General features: G+C 34.3%; 1 protein-coding gene across 3 annotated transcripts; it reads left to right on the plus strand.

Annotated features, from left to right (window-relative positions):
- The first annotated feature begins 8457 nt into the window (after window positions 1-8457).
- On the plus strand, window positions 8458-14006 carry LOC104221344 (uncharacterized). 3 transcript variants are annotated; one of them, XM_070168253.1, is made up of 5 exons: window positions 8458-8854; window positions 8993-9037; window positions 9122-9424; window positions 10003-10253; window positions 13583-14006. In XM_070168253.1, the coding sequence occupies exons 1-5, from the start codon at window positions 8623-8625 to the stop codon at window positions 13811-13813; spliced, it is 1062 nt and encodes a 353-aa protein (XP_070024354.1). In that variant the 5' UTR covers window positions 8458-8622; the 3' UTR covers window positions 13814-14006. The 3 variants fall into 3 exon arrangements, with proteins under 3 accessions (XP_070024354.1, XP_009770691.1, XP_070024355.1); XM_009772389.2 differs by having other exon boundaries at window positions 8465-8854; window positions 13571-14006; XM_070168254.1 differs by lacking the exon at window positions 13583-14006 and adding an exon at window positions 10884-11008 and having other exon boundaries at window positions 8465-8854.
- Window positions 14007-14463: the final 457 nt, after the last annotated feature.

Here is a 14463-nt window from a genome sequence, read left to right on the forward strand (position 1 = left end):
TTTTTTTTTAACTATATTATTTTAAAAGCCAAACATAAGCACCTATACTGTCAGTGGGTAACTTAAGTACTCTTAACTCTAAGCTCTATGAAACTTGAGTTGGTGTATGTTGTATACGGATTTGTATTCGGATGTCGTCTTGTTGAGGTGACTTATTTTGCTATGAAGATACCTTTGGGCCATGTTATGGCTTTTATTATACGTATTGCATGATTGTTTGCTAGGCATTAAAGCTCGTTAGCTGTCAATCACTTATGTTGCTCAGATATGAGAATTTTTAGAAGATTAGACACAAATGTAGCATTTTTGGAGGATCGAACAAGTTAAAACCAATAGGATAAAAATAGCGGAAGTAAAGAAGGAACAAATAACCCAACGAGACATAAAACAACAGTCTCTATCCTCTGCCATGAAACCTACTTTGCATACACGTGAGACAAAACCTGAGGGTGATCACCAAAATGTCCAGCAAGAAGAAGGGGACCTACCTAGTATTAAGATAATGATCTTGACATCTTCACATGGATTCATGGATGTCCACAAATGAACACACGCATACATCAATCTTCTCTCTCTCTCTTTAAAATACAATTTTCACTTACCATTAGATTTCTTCCACTCCCTGTATATATCCACTGTCCACTATTCTCCTTTCTTTTTCAACACAATCTTTCCAACCTAGACTGAATATAACCCAACACTGTGGAATGCTCCTTCATCAATTCTTTGAAAATGTACCATTCCCCATATCTTCTTGGATATGGCAATGAATTGGATTGACTAGCAACACATGTCCTTATTTCATTGGATATCTTCTTGCAGCCAAGAAAATAAATTTTCATGATCAAGAAGGAATCATTTCTTTAAACTTCAGCCCGGAGTACATGTCCTTTTCAATGTTGGCTACTTTTTATATTTATTAACCTTTGCGAGCTTACCATATAGAAACTCCCTAAAGGACTAATCAAGTTGTTATTAATTGAGTTTTGTGAACTCACAAGAAGAGCTAGCTGTGATTTTAACAATAAGAGAAAGTTCTAATCATCTCAGAGCTAATTCAAAATGATATGCATTTTAGGTTCTTTTACTTGTAAATCTCTAACAATTCCATTAGGAGTTCGCAGTACACATCACTTCTTTTAATTGCTTTCCTCATTAACCACATGACTTAATCCCTAAGGCTAATAAAAAATCAACATGGATCACAACTCACAGCCATGTATATAATGTTTTGGTGAATCAACATAAGATTCCAGGCTATCTTGTACTTTGTTATTTGTACCAAAATATAAGGGCGAAACTGCATGCTCTTGCAGACATATAGTAGTATTTGAGCTCCTAGATTGGCTACTGAGTACTGACCAACAAAAATAGAGGTGATTATTCCTTCTGTCCAATTTTATGTGACACATTTTCATAAAAAAGAAAACATTTTAATTTTTAGAAGTAGTTTATGTTGAGTTTTGGATTGTTGAGTTTTTGTTTAAGATGAAATAGTCTTAAAATGAGAGTGAATGGGAAATGAGATTTGGATTTGGATTTGATCAAATGATCGATCGATTGATTAATTATTTGGACCAAATTTATTTGTTAATAGTGAATATTAACGTGATATAATCCGTGTTTGTAACGGATGTTTTCCAATCCGTGTATTGTGTTGCACCAAGAAAGCAACAAGATGCCTAGTGCACCTCCCACCATGGCCAAGTGCTCCTCCCACCAAGCAAGTGTTCATTCCACCATGTAAGTGCTTCCTTCATGATATCTTAATGCTTGTTCCACCATGGAGGAGATGAATTTCTCTCACATGACTGCTATAAATAGAGCAGAAGTTGTAGAGAAAGAAGAACATACCAGAAAAAAACACTCGAAACACTCAGTATACAATTGATATGCACTCTGTATATAATTGATATACACTCTATATACACTCAAACTACACTCTGTATACACTGTGTATACACTGGAAAAACGAATTGCAATCTGATATCCTCTTCAGTAAGAATTCAACATCGGCTATACATTGCATTCATTCCCCTCAGAATTTCCATTCGACTTCTGAGTTCTCCTCCCTTGTTCTGCATTGTTTTAAAACTACAAACAAAGCAACTGTAAGTGTGATTTGCTGCCGAACTTTGCGTTCGCTGAAATACTGGGGTTTGAAGTACCGCTACACCAGTGTGTAATTCGTTCTATCCTGGGAGGAAATAATCCATAACCTTGGGTACTAGGAGGGGATTAAATTCCTTAAGGAAACACTGTGAATTCAGTGGGCTCGAATTAATTTTTGTTTCAGTTATATCATTTATATTTACGTATGTTACTGCTGTAGGTAGATGATAAAGAGGATAATATATATCTAAGAGTGGAAAAGTTAAAACTTGATCTTCCATCATTCCATATTTATACCAGATAAGAAGTACTATACAGGAAACAACAACAACAAGCTTAAGGAATTTAATAATTTTAATTTCTGTATTTGTGTTACTTTTATTATTCTGGAAACTTAAAACCTTTGTGGTTTTGTGTACTCCCATTTGGAGAGTAAAACCTTCGTGGCGTTTTGTTGGAGATTAAAATCTATGTGATTTTTCCCTCCAGTTTTAAACGTTTATTAAACGTTTGTTTGTGTCATTTTTACAGTAAAAATAGTGAATGATGGAATCAAGTTGTTCCGATGATGACTGCCAACGCATCGACAAGTCGAACTCCGGCGTTGGCACCGGCAGAGAAACCCGAAAAATTTTCCGGGATGGATTTCAAGCGCTGGCAGCAAAAGATGTTCTTCTACTTGACTACGTTATGTCTACAGAAGTTCATCAAGGAAGATCTTCCTGATCTTCCAGATGAAACTCCAGAGAATGATAGCTTTCTCGTGATTGAGGCGTGAAAGCATTCTGACTTCTTGTGCAGGAATTATATTCTTAGCGGACTGGAGGATAATCTGTATAATATATACAGTGGCGTGAAGACGTCAAAAGAATTGTGGAATGCGCTTGAAAAGAAAGTCCAGGAATTGCAAGTGATTATTCATGATCTACTTGCTGAAGGTATGTTTCAAATAAATACTGATATTGAAAGTAAATTTTTTAGTAATTTTACTAACGGAATTTTCATTGAAGGTCTTGTCATCAATGAAGCATTCCAAGTAGCAGCAATAATTGAGAAGTTGCCTCCATTGTGGAAGGACTTCAAAAATTATTTGAAACACAAACGAAAGGAGATGTCCCTTGAAGATCTCATTGTTCGATTGAGAATCGAAGAGGACAACAAAGCTGCTGAGAGAAGAGGCCGTGGAAATTCAACAATAATGGGAGCAAATATTGTTGAAGATAACAAAAAGAGAAAGAAGGCTTCTGGTCCGAAATACAACCCAAGCAAGAAGCGGTTCAGTGGAAACTGCTACAACTGTGGGAAAACCGGACACAAATCTACGGAGTGTCGTGCTCGGAAGAAAGACAAGCAAAGGGGTCAAGCAAACATGGTAGAAAAGCATGATGATGTTGATGACTTGTGCGCCATGCTTTCTGAATGCAACCTGGTAGGAAACCCAAAGGAGTGGTGGATTGATTCTGGAGCCACTCGCCATGTTTGTGCTGTGAGGGAAGCATTTTCTACATATGCTTCTGCTGGACCCGAAGAGACGCTCTCTATGGGAAATGCTGCTACAGCAAACATTGAAGGATACGGTAAGATATTTCTCAAGATGACTTCTGGCAAGGTCATGACTTTGAACAACGTCCTTCATGTTCCCGAGATTAGGAAGAACTTAGTCTCTACTGGACTTCTTGTAAAGCACGGTTTCAAGTGCGTTTTTGTATCTGACAAGGTAGTGATTAGTAAGAATGAAATGTTTGTAGGAAAAGGTTACCTTACTGAGGGCCTTTTCAAGCTGAATGTAATAGTTGTTGAAACTAATAATAAAACTTCAGCTTCTTCTTACTTACTTGAGTCAAATGATTTATGGCATGTACGTTTAGGTCATGTCAATTATAAAACCTTGCGAAAAATGATAAACTTGGAAGTATTGCCTAAGTTTGAATGCGAAAAATCAAAATGTCAAATATGTGTGGAATCTAAGTATGTTAAACATCCTTATAAGTCGGTTGAAAGGAATTCAAATCCTTTAGACTTAATTCACACAGATATTTGTGACATGAAGTCAATACCATCTCGCGGTGGAAAGAAGTATTTCATAACTTTTATTGACGATAGTACTCGATATTGCTATGTTTACTTACTTAATAGTAAAGATGAAGCAATAGACGCATTCAAGCAATACAAAAATGAAGTTGAAACGCAACTTAACAAGAAAATCAAAATGATAAGAAGTGATAGGGGTGGTGAATATGAATCTCCTTTTGAACAAAAATGTTTAAAATATGGAATTATTCATCAAACAACAGCCCCAATCCAATGGGATTGCGGAAAGAAAGAATCGTTCATTAAAGGAGATGATGAACGCATTATTGATAAGTTCTGGTTTGCCACAGAACTTGTGGGGGAAACCGTTCTTACGGCCAGCCGAATACTAAATCGAGTACCCCATAGCAAAACACAATCCATTCCATATGAAAAATGGAAAGGAAGGAAGCCCAACTTGAATTATTTTAAAGTGTGGGGGTGTTTGGCAAAAGTGCAAGTTCCTAAACCCAAAAGGGTAAAAATTGGACCGAAAACAGTTGATTGTGTTTTCATAGGATATGCGACTAATAATAAAGCATATCGATTTCTGGTTCATAAATCAAAAAATCCCGACATTCATAATAATACGGTTATAGAATCAGATAATGTTGAGTTCTTTGAAAATATATATCCGTATAAAAAGGAATGCGAGTCGATTGGTGAAGGATCTAAACGACCTCGGGAAGAAACAAAAGAAAGTACATTTAATTAGGGGGATCCAAGACGTAGTAAACGTCAAAGAACGTCTACTTCGTTTGGACCAGATTTTGTGACTTTCTTATTGGAAAATGAGCCTCGAACATTTAAAGAAGCTATGTCTTCTTCGGAATCATTGTTCTGGAAAGAGGCAGTCAATAGTGAAATAGAATCCATATTGAACAACCATACATGAGAATTGGTTGATCTTCCTCCTGGAAATAAACCTTTGGGTTCTAAATGGATTTTTAAGAGAAAAATGAAAGATGATGGCACTATTGATAAATTCAAGGCAAGACTTGTTGTCAAAGGGTATAGACAACGAGAAGGTCTTGACTACTTTGATACATACTCCCCAGTTACAAGGATTACGTCCATACGGATGTTAGTAGCATTAGCTGCAGTGTATGGTCTTGAAATTCATCAAATGGATGTTAAAACGGCCTTCTTAAATGGAGAGTTGGAGGAAGAAATTTACATGGAACAACCTGAAGGGTTTGTGGTTCCAGGTAAAGAAAATAAGGTATGTAGACTTGTTAAGTCCCTTTACGGACTAAAACAAGCACCCAAACAATGGCATGCGAAATTTGACCAAACAATGTTGTCAAATGGTTTTAAGATAAATGAATGTGATAAATGTGTGTACATTAAAAATGTTCCAAATCACATAGTCATTGTTTGCCTATATGTGGATGATATGCTGATAATGAGTAATTACATTGCCAACATAAATGCTACTAAGCGTATGCTAACTAGCAAGTTTGATATGAAGGACTTGGGAATTACGGATTTAATTCTGGGGATTAAGATCCAAAAGACTCCTCAAGGTCTGGCATTGTCACAATCTCATTATATTAATACAATACTTGAAAAATTCAAGCACTTGGGCTTTAAAGTTGCAAAGACTCCAATTGACGTGAATCTTGCACTAGCAAAGAACAAAGGCCAAAGCATATCACAATTGGATTATGCTCGTGTGTTGGGATGCTTAATGTACATCATGAATTGTACACGACCAGATATAGCTTGTGCTATAAGTAAACTAAGTCGATACACGAGCAATCCAGGTCAATCTCACTGGATGGCAATGAAACGAGTTTTGGGATACTTAGAACATACCCAAAACTTTGATTTGCACTACAGTAAATATCCTGCGGTGATTGAAGGATATTGTGATGCAAATTGGATCACCGGTTCAACTGATTCGAAGTCCACAAGTGGATATGTATTCACTATTGGTGGAGGAGCGATATCTTGGAAGTCGTCCAAACAAACATGTATTGCCCGCTCTACAATGGAGGCTGAGTTTATAGCCTTAGATAAAGCCGGTGAAGAAGCTGAATGGCTCCGGAATTTCTTGGAAGACATTCCATTTTGGCCCAAACCGTTGGCACCAATATGCATACACTATGATAGCCAAGCGGCAATTGGAAGGGCTGTGAGCGTTATGTATAACGGTAAATATCGTCATATACGACGAAGACATAAAACCGTTAGGCAACTTCTCTCTAGAGGAATTATCACGATTGACTATGTAAAGTCAATTGATAATGTGACGGATCCACTTACAAAAGGCCTAACTAGAGAGGTAGTTGAGAAATCATCGAGGGGAATGGGACTATGGCCGAGAACAAGTCATTGTGGCGGTAACTCTACCTAGAAGACTGGAGATCCCAAGATCTAGGTTCAAGGAGATCAAACAAAGTCATTAATGACGGTTCAACATTGTCAACAAAATTTTTTAGTCCATTCTCGTGATGAGACAATGTTCAGTACCAAGGATAAAGCATTAAGGCTTTTTAATGATTTCTAAATTTGATACAGGGTATATCAAATAGTGTATCTACGGGATGACACGTTTAGGAATCACCTATGTAAGTGTGAAGTGTTAGCCGCTTCAAGGAGAATTTTGCAAGGCCAATTCTCTACGCACTTATGAAACCAGGCAGTGTTCATGGCTGAAACGAACACAACAATGAGAACCAAAGACGGTTAAGGGATTGATTGTGTGACTTATGGTTGTCTAGGTATACACTAAAGTTCGACGGTTCAAAGATATCAAATCTACCGATTGACCGAGTATATCCGACATAAGTTCACTACGGAAAGTTCAAAGGGAAACCTACTTATCCAGATGCAATTAATTCTTGCTTGCAAATCACACAAGTTTTTCATGCATACTTCCGTGATATAGCCATTCCCCATTCATGTGGGGGATTGTTGAGTTTTGGATTGTTGAGTTTTTGTTTAAGATGAAATAGTCTTAAAATGAGAGTGAATGGAAAATGGGATTTGGATTTGGATTTGGATTTGGATTTGATCAAATGATCGATCGATTGATTAATTATTTGGACCAAATTTATTTGTTAATAGTGAATATTAACGTGATATAATCCGTGTTTGTAACGGATGTTTTCCAATCCGTGTATTGTGTTGCACCAAAAAAGCAACAAGATACCTAGTGCACCTCCCACCATGGCCAAGTGCTCCTCCCACCAAGCAAATGTTCATTCCACCATTTAAGTGCTTCCTCCATGATATCCTAATGCTTGTTCCACCATGGAGGGGGCGGATTTATCTCACATGACTGCTATAAATAGAGCAGAAGTTGTAGACAAAGAAGAACATACCGGAAAAAAAACACTCGAAACCTCAGTATACAATTGATATGTACTCTGTATATAATTGATATAACATGCTGTATACACTTAAACTACACTCTGTATACACTGTGTATACACTGGAAAAACGAATTGCAATCTGATATCCTCTTCAGTAAGAATTCAACATCGGCTATACATTGCATTCCTTCCTCTCAGAATTTCCATTCGACTTCTGAGTTCTCCTCCCTTGTTCTGCATTGTTTTAAAACTACAAACAAAGCAACTGTAAGTGTGATTTGCTGCCGAACTTTGCGTTCGCTGAAATACTGGGGTTTGAAGTACCGCTACACCAGTGTGTAATTCGTTCTATCCTGGGAGGAAATAATCCATAACCTTGGGTACTAGGAGGGGATTAAATTCCTTAAGGAAACACTGTGAATTCAGTGGGCTCGAATTAATTTTTGTTTCAATTATATCATTTATATTTACGTATGTTACTGCTGTAGATAGCTGATAAAGAGGATAGTATATATCTAAGAGTGGAAAAGTTAAAACTTGATCTTCCATCATTCCATATTTATACCAGATAAGAAGTACTATACAGGAAACAACAACAACAGTTTAACTTTAAATTTTTTATTTATCCATAATAACATGATTTTATAATTGCATAAATATTTGTGGTATGTTTTCGGCTACAAATGTCAAAAGTCTTACTTTTGAAACTCCGTGTTAGGAGTATAAACTTTGGTAACCACATTGCATGGCGGAAACCATGTAAATTTGCTAACTTTATTACAATTAATCACCAAGCTTCCCCTCATTTTTTTATTATGCAAAAGCAAGATCAGATTAGAGGTCTGTCTGATCTTATTACTTGCAGATAAACCAAATATTCATGTGGCCCACTTTTAGCTCATTTGGTGATTTTTCACTTTAAATTTTTATAACATGGCATAGGTTGCTACAGGGTAGGAATTATATACTATTTCGAAATTATTTTTTGGAAGTTACACGTTAAGTTCATGCTCTTGAATTATTTTGCCTATTCTGCAGCAAGAGGGTTTTTGGACTTACCTTCCTATTTGTTAAAAATAAAAGAAATTTTAGTGCCATCAAAATCTTCAATAGTATATCCATGAAACTAGAACCTAGCATGGAACAATCAGCTTTTGGAAGTTCAAGAAAGCCAGATGAAGCAGAGTTCAATTTGAGAGAATGGGCTCTTAAGGCTAAACTTAGCAGAGAAAAAACTAATTCAAGAAGGTACTCAGCATCTTATATTGGAAGTTTCAGAGAAAATGCAAAATCTTTTAGATCAAATGTAATAATTTCAAGCACTGCTTCTTCTCCTGGCTACACCTTAAGAGGTACCATTTTCTTCTCACTTTCCATAATTTCGCATCAGAAATCGCCAACATGAACTCAAACGAAATCTTGAATTGCGTATAAAAACATGGTTTGTACTTTGTAATATTGTGTCTTATAAATCTTTAATTTTTTTCCAGAGGAAATTGATCCATCAAAATATTCTTTTACCACTGCCCTGAAAGGTGAGTCATTTGTAACAATAAAGATGATTATGATGAATGGTAATTTTCAACTTTACCTAATTTTGTGTTTGTTTTTGAGTGTAGCATTGCAGGCAAAAACATTATATAGTTGGGAATACATGTCACCAGATGGTTTGGCTCTGAATTCAAAATGGAATGAAGCTGAGAAATACATATGCAATCCATTGTCAGGGGAAGTTCCTTTGGAGTGTTTATCTACAAAAACACTTACTGAGAGATCATTTCGCCAGTCAAATAGCAGAATTACTGTCTCAGGACCTCTAATTTATCCTTCTCATATTCAGAGTACAGGACAATTTCAAACAAAATACCCTGCAAAGCCTTCTTTCCCTACACATGATGTTGAAAACCAAATCCCAAGCAAAGGTACAAACACTTGTTTTTCATTTTGTTTCTTCGTTAATGTTTGTTGAAATGAGTGACTACCTCATCTAATATCGTAAGCTGTTATAGAGGGCATATTTTTATTTTATTAATTATATCTTCAACCTTCCTCATGTGCCGACCTAATTCTTCTTTATTAGCCAAATACGTAAAAATTCTTGTTTTATATATAATAGGTAGTGGCGAAGCCAGTAAATTCAATAAATTTGAACACCCTTTGCCAATGGGCTATGCAAGGGTATTCAAAGTCTATTTTTAATCAATAACAAGTAATATTTTACCTTATACGTAGTATAATTTTTCGACGAAGGGTGGTCAATTTACCACCCTTGGGCCAACATAGCTTCGCCCCTGATAATAGGTGTTGATGAGACAAGAACTCAAGGTCTCCGCGTGATACCGCACTGAGTGTGTGATTACCTAATCTAAAGACTTAAATTGTTAGGAAGAGACGAAGAGTACACTTTTTTTTACTTAATTATATGTTAAACACTAGTATTAACTAAGTATCATTAATCCTACTCACAATGTTTTTCTCCTTTTCGCACTTTTAATTTTAGAGAAGAAAGATGTTAGCATAACAAGAGATATGGGAACACAAAGCATTGCAGCTTATAATTATGTCAGTTCTAATAGTCCAAGTCCAGTTCCAACTCCATCAATTGAAGAAATGTCTATAAAGCTAAGTGAAGCAGCTGATTCTTCACCTATGAGTATGACTACTCCATCCATTAAAGAAGGATCCATAAAGCTGAGTGAAGCAGATGATCACTCCCCTATGACTATTCCACAACTAAAATCTGAGGAAGAGGTAATTATTGTAGTACCTTCTGAATCCTGTCTTACGAAATCTTTGCATGGTTTACTACACTCTTCATGCAAAATAATTTAAGAATTATATTATGCACAACTTGATCATTTCGTAAAAATCCTTTTCTTTTGGTTCTTGTCTATTGTTGGATTTTGTATTTGTTACGACTGATATTTAATTTACTAGAGTAATAAGTAGTTTAGTCGTAGGAGGAGCTTTGTTTATATTTAAATTTAATTGGATAAATTAGTTGAAATATTTTATGTTTTTGAATTTGAATATTTATTTTGCAGATTCTGTTTAAGTTGGCTATTTAAAACCTTCTTAGTTAAAATTTATGAGAGACATTTTCAATTAATATTTTAAAACTTTTTTGCTGCCCCATCATTTTAAAAAACCCAACATCTATGGACTTATATCTCAATTTTTTTAATTTCACTCTTTTTTCTAGTCTCTGTCTTTTTCTTTTTCCCGTTAGGATATATATAACTTTTATTAAGACTTACAATTGATCATAGTTTAATTAATTACTAGTATATTATATTGAATTTATTAAAATCTGAATTTAATTAATCAACTAGCCTTGAATTGTAGGAACTCATGAAAGATATGGAATTATATTGTTTGTAGAATTATGTCAGATATTTTGGAATGTCTTAAAACGAATGAAGTATCACAGACAAAGGAAACAGTACTATCTCAATAATTCTCAACTTTGGACCATGGCCTACAATCCAAGAATCATATGTAGTGGATGATGGGGGACAACAGTAACTGAAAGACTAGATTATCAAAATTGTCCGAATATCATCATATTGATAGATTATTGCCCTATATATTATATTGGTGGGGGACTACATATATATAATTGGTCCCTTGGAACATCTATCAGCATATATAATTCACCCAAGCACATGCAAATCACTTGCTTTTGTGGCCCAAATGTTTGTGCTTCTTCTGTGGACAAGTGAGATTTTAGCTTTTTTCTCTTTTTTGTTCATATTTTCTTTAGCTTTATTTTACTAAGAATGGTTAACAGGTTTCCAATACTAAGGGGAATAGATATTCCCTTATACTCATGTCTTAATGAATATAATAATATCTGTCATGTTGTTACGTACTCCCTCAATAATTCATGCAAGATAAGTTTCTTTCAAACACCAATGCACAACCCCACTAACACAAACCACATGATCTAATAAATAGTGTTTTTCCCACCTTTTATCTTCTCTAGATCCAGCTACCAGAGACGAATCTAGTATTTAAGTTTTATGGGTTCAACCTTTGAATTTTTTAGCATTGAATATATTGTATTTTTAAAGTTATGAGTTCATATTGCTATATATTACAATATTAATGAATTTTTGCACATACTTTTATGCTCCACGCCAAAAGTATTGTGTTCAGTTGAACCCAGTGGATACATTGCATCCACCTCTGCCGCTACTCTACTCGGCTAGATAGATAAGGGGACGTTTGTCTCGAAAATAAAATTATGCTGGAATTATATTGCGTAGATTGTAGTACTAAAATTTGATCCTAGATTGCTTATATTACTTATGATTTATTTGGTTCTTTGCATTTAAATGTGATACACATGAGTTTATAATCAAAGATGTATTCGACTTTAAACATGATAAACTCTTATTTGTAGTTTTAACCTTGATCTTCTTTAGGGGTGTTCATGGTTCGATTTGGATCGGTTTTTCCCTAAAAAGAAACCAAACCAATTAAGTCGGTTTTTCTCGATTCGGTTTATGTCTATTTTTCGGTTATTTGTCAATTTTTTCTTAAATATAAGACATACACTACCAAACACATATTCCGACGACCACATTTTCAATGTAACACTATCAAATCAATTGCCCTTTGAGAAATCTATTATTTACCAAAATATATTGATGATAATTGAATCAAATAGTGATGAATAATTTAAGGACTCAATTAAAAATATGTTATTTTTAGCACGAAATGAATTCTTACACTAAACAAAAGAAAACTACCAATCAAACTAGAATGTAAAGGTAAAGAACTATATCAAAAGTGCAAACTATTAATATTTACCATAATTTTTTTGAAACTTTGTATAACAATATATATATATATATATATATATATATATATATATAGGTGTAATAATAAATTTGGAATAGCTACTCCAATAGTCGGTTTGGTTCGGTTTTTTTTTTCTGATTAAAACCAAAACCAAACCAAATTTGATTGGTTTTTAAAATTCAAAACCAAAACCAAACCAAACCAAAAAATATTGAGTTTTTGTTGCTCGGTTTGGTTCGGTTTTCGGGTTTTTATGAACACCCCTAATCTTCTTAATGGAAGGTTTTAGTAGAAGAATAATTTGTTAATTTACTTGTTTTGTTTTGGTGTAGCTAATTATTGGATTATCTCATATCGGAGGTCGTATAAAATTACGCTGAAACTCCGATATAAAATTATATCAAGTAATACTTATATTGAAAATAAAAATGCAAAAATTATGAACTATATAGCTGGTAATGAACTAAACGAGCCCAAGGGCGAGAAAACTTGGGTATTGCTAAACTATAGCTAACGTATTAGTTGAGTTATGTTTGTTGATAAAATTGAAAGAATATTAAGCCTTGTTGACAAAACATTGATTAACTGTGCACTGTTTTCAGGATTCAAACACCTATGACAATATATTGTTTTCTGTGTACAGTAAATAGTAGTGTAGCCACACTATACCAAGGTGGTCAATTAACCACCTTTAGTCAAAATATTACATATAGAGTATATAAGTCAAACACTATTTTATATGACTATATATTATATTTTGAACACATTTAATCTAATTGAGTAGGCAGTCCAGCAGTCTAAAATGCTTACAGTGATATATTGTTTATGAGTTCAAAGTTATTTGCCCATTTTATTTGTCAGAATTAAACAGAGACCACCGCGTATATGGTTTATTTGACTCTTTTTTAATTTAATTATTTTTAAATAAAATAACTCTTAGAACTTAAACTTTATATAAAGACAAATAACTAAACTTAAAAATATTTTTTAATTAAAAGTTATTTCTTAAATAAATTATAGTACTCCATAATTTAAAAGTTAAGCTCTATACAAATTTCTTCGACAAAAGTTCTTTACAGAGTACAGATTACAAATTCTCTCGACTCTCTCGTTCCTTTAATTGTGCTTCTATTGTTATTTTTTTAATGTTAATTTTGATTTATAAAATTATGGTTCAATTACAAGTATTTTATTGTTTAACTAAATACTGCTTAGATTAATTTGTTTTAAGTTTGAATTCTTAACTATGCCACTGACCGTAGATGTATGTCCAGGTGGAAGGGAAAGAAACAGCTGGATCAAGGGAACAAGACACGAAAAGCAACGAGGAGCAGTTGTTGCAGGGACAGAGAAAGAAAGTGAAGCAGATGGACAGCAGGCAATTTGGTGGGTGCTTGTCATGGATGAGTTTGTGGATGAGAAGAAAAAGAAGGCTGAGAGAGAAGCATAAATCAAGAAGCAACAATATTTTTCTTTGCCATATTAATGCATGCTATAAAGAATAAACTGTCCTTTTCTTGGGGATAGAAAGATTCTCTTTCCATCATTTCTCTCTCGTTTCTTAGATTCTACTAGTGTACCTACCAAGGATTTTATTCATATATATTGATTGATAGTATACAAATTCTATGTATTAAATATATATTTTAAAGAGATTACTCATCTCACTTATTATAAACGATTATCTAATAAGAATTATATTACTAGCTATGCTGTTAATATAGAGAAGTTAAATTCTGTACGAAAAATGAGTAGATAATATTGATCAAGAACAAGAGAAAATAACTTATCGTAAATACTGAGTCCTGGCAAGTCACTATCTTGAAAGCGATTTCGGCCTGACTGAGTGCAAATCTTAAGACTGCTCGCTCCTCAAAATTTCACAGCACCTCCAAACACGTGCACTTGTAACTGAAAGTTTGGAATTTACACAAAACAATTGCCCAGAAAAAAGAGAAGATGAAAGTGTTTTCTGTGTTAGATAATTTACAAAGAAGACTGCTTTTTATAGGCAAAGTTGTTGGACAGTTACAGATGAAGGAATTAATCTGTAGCTGTTACAAAAATAAAAATGGAATTGTTATAAAAATTAACCACAATTGTTACAAAATTTAAACACAGCTGTTACAGAAATTAAAGCACGGCAGTTACAAAG

Source organism: Nicotiana sylvestris, chromosome 2 (genome assembly GCF_000393655.2).
Source record: "Nicotiana sylvestris chromosome 2, ASM39365v2, whole genome shotgun sequence".
Taxonomy (NCBI): Eukaryota; Viridiplantae; Streptophyta; class Magnoliopsida; order Solanales; family Solanaceae; genus Nicotiana; species Nicotiana sylvestris.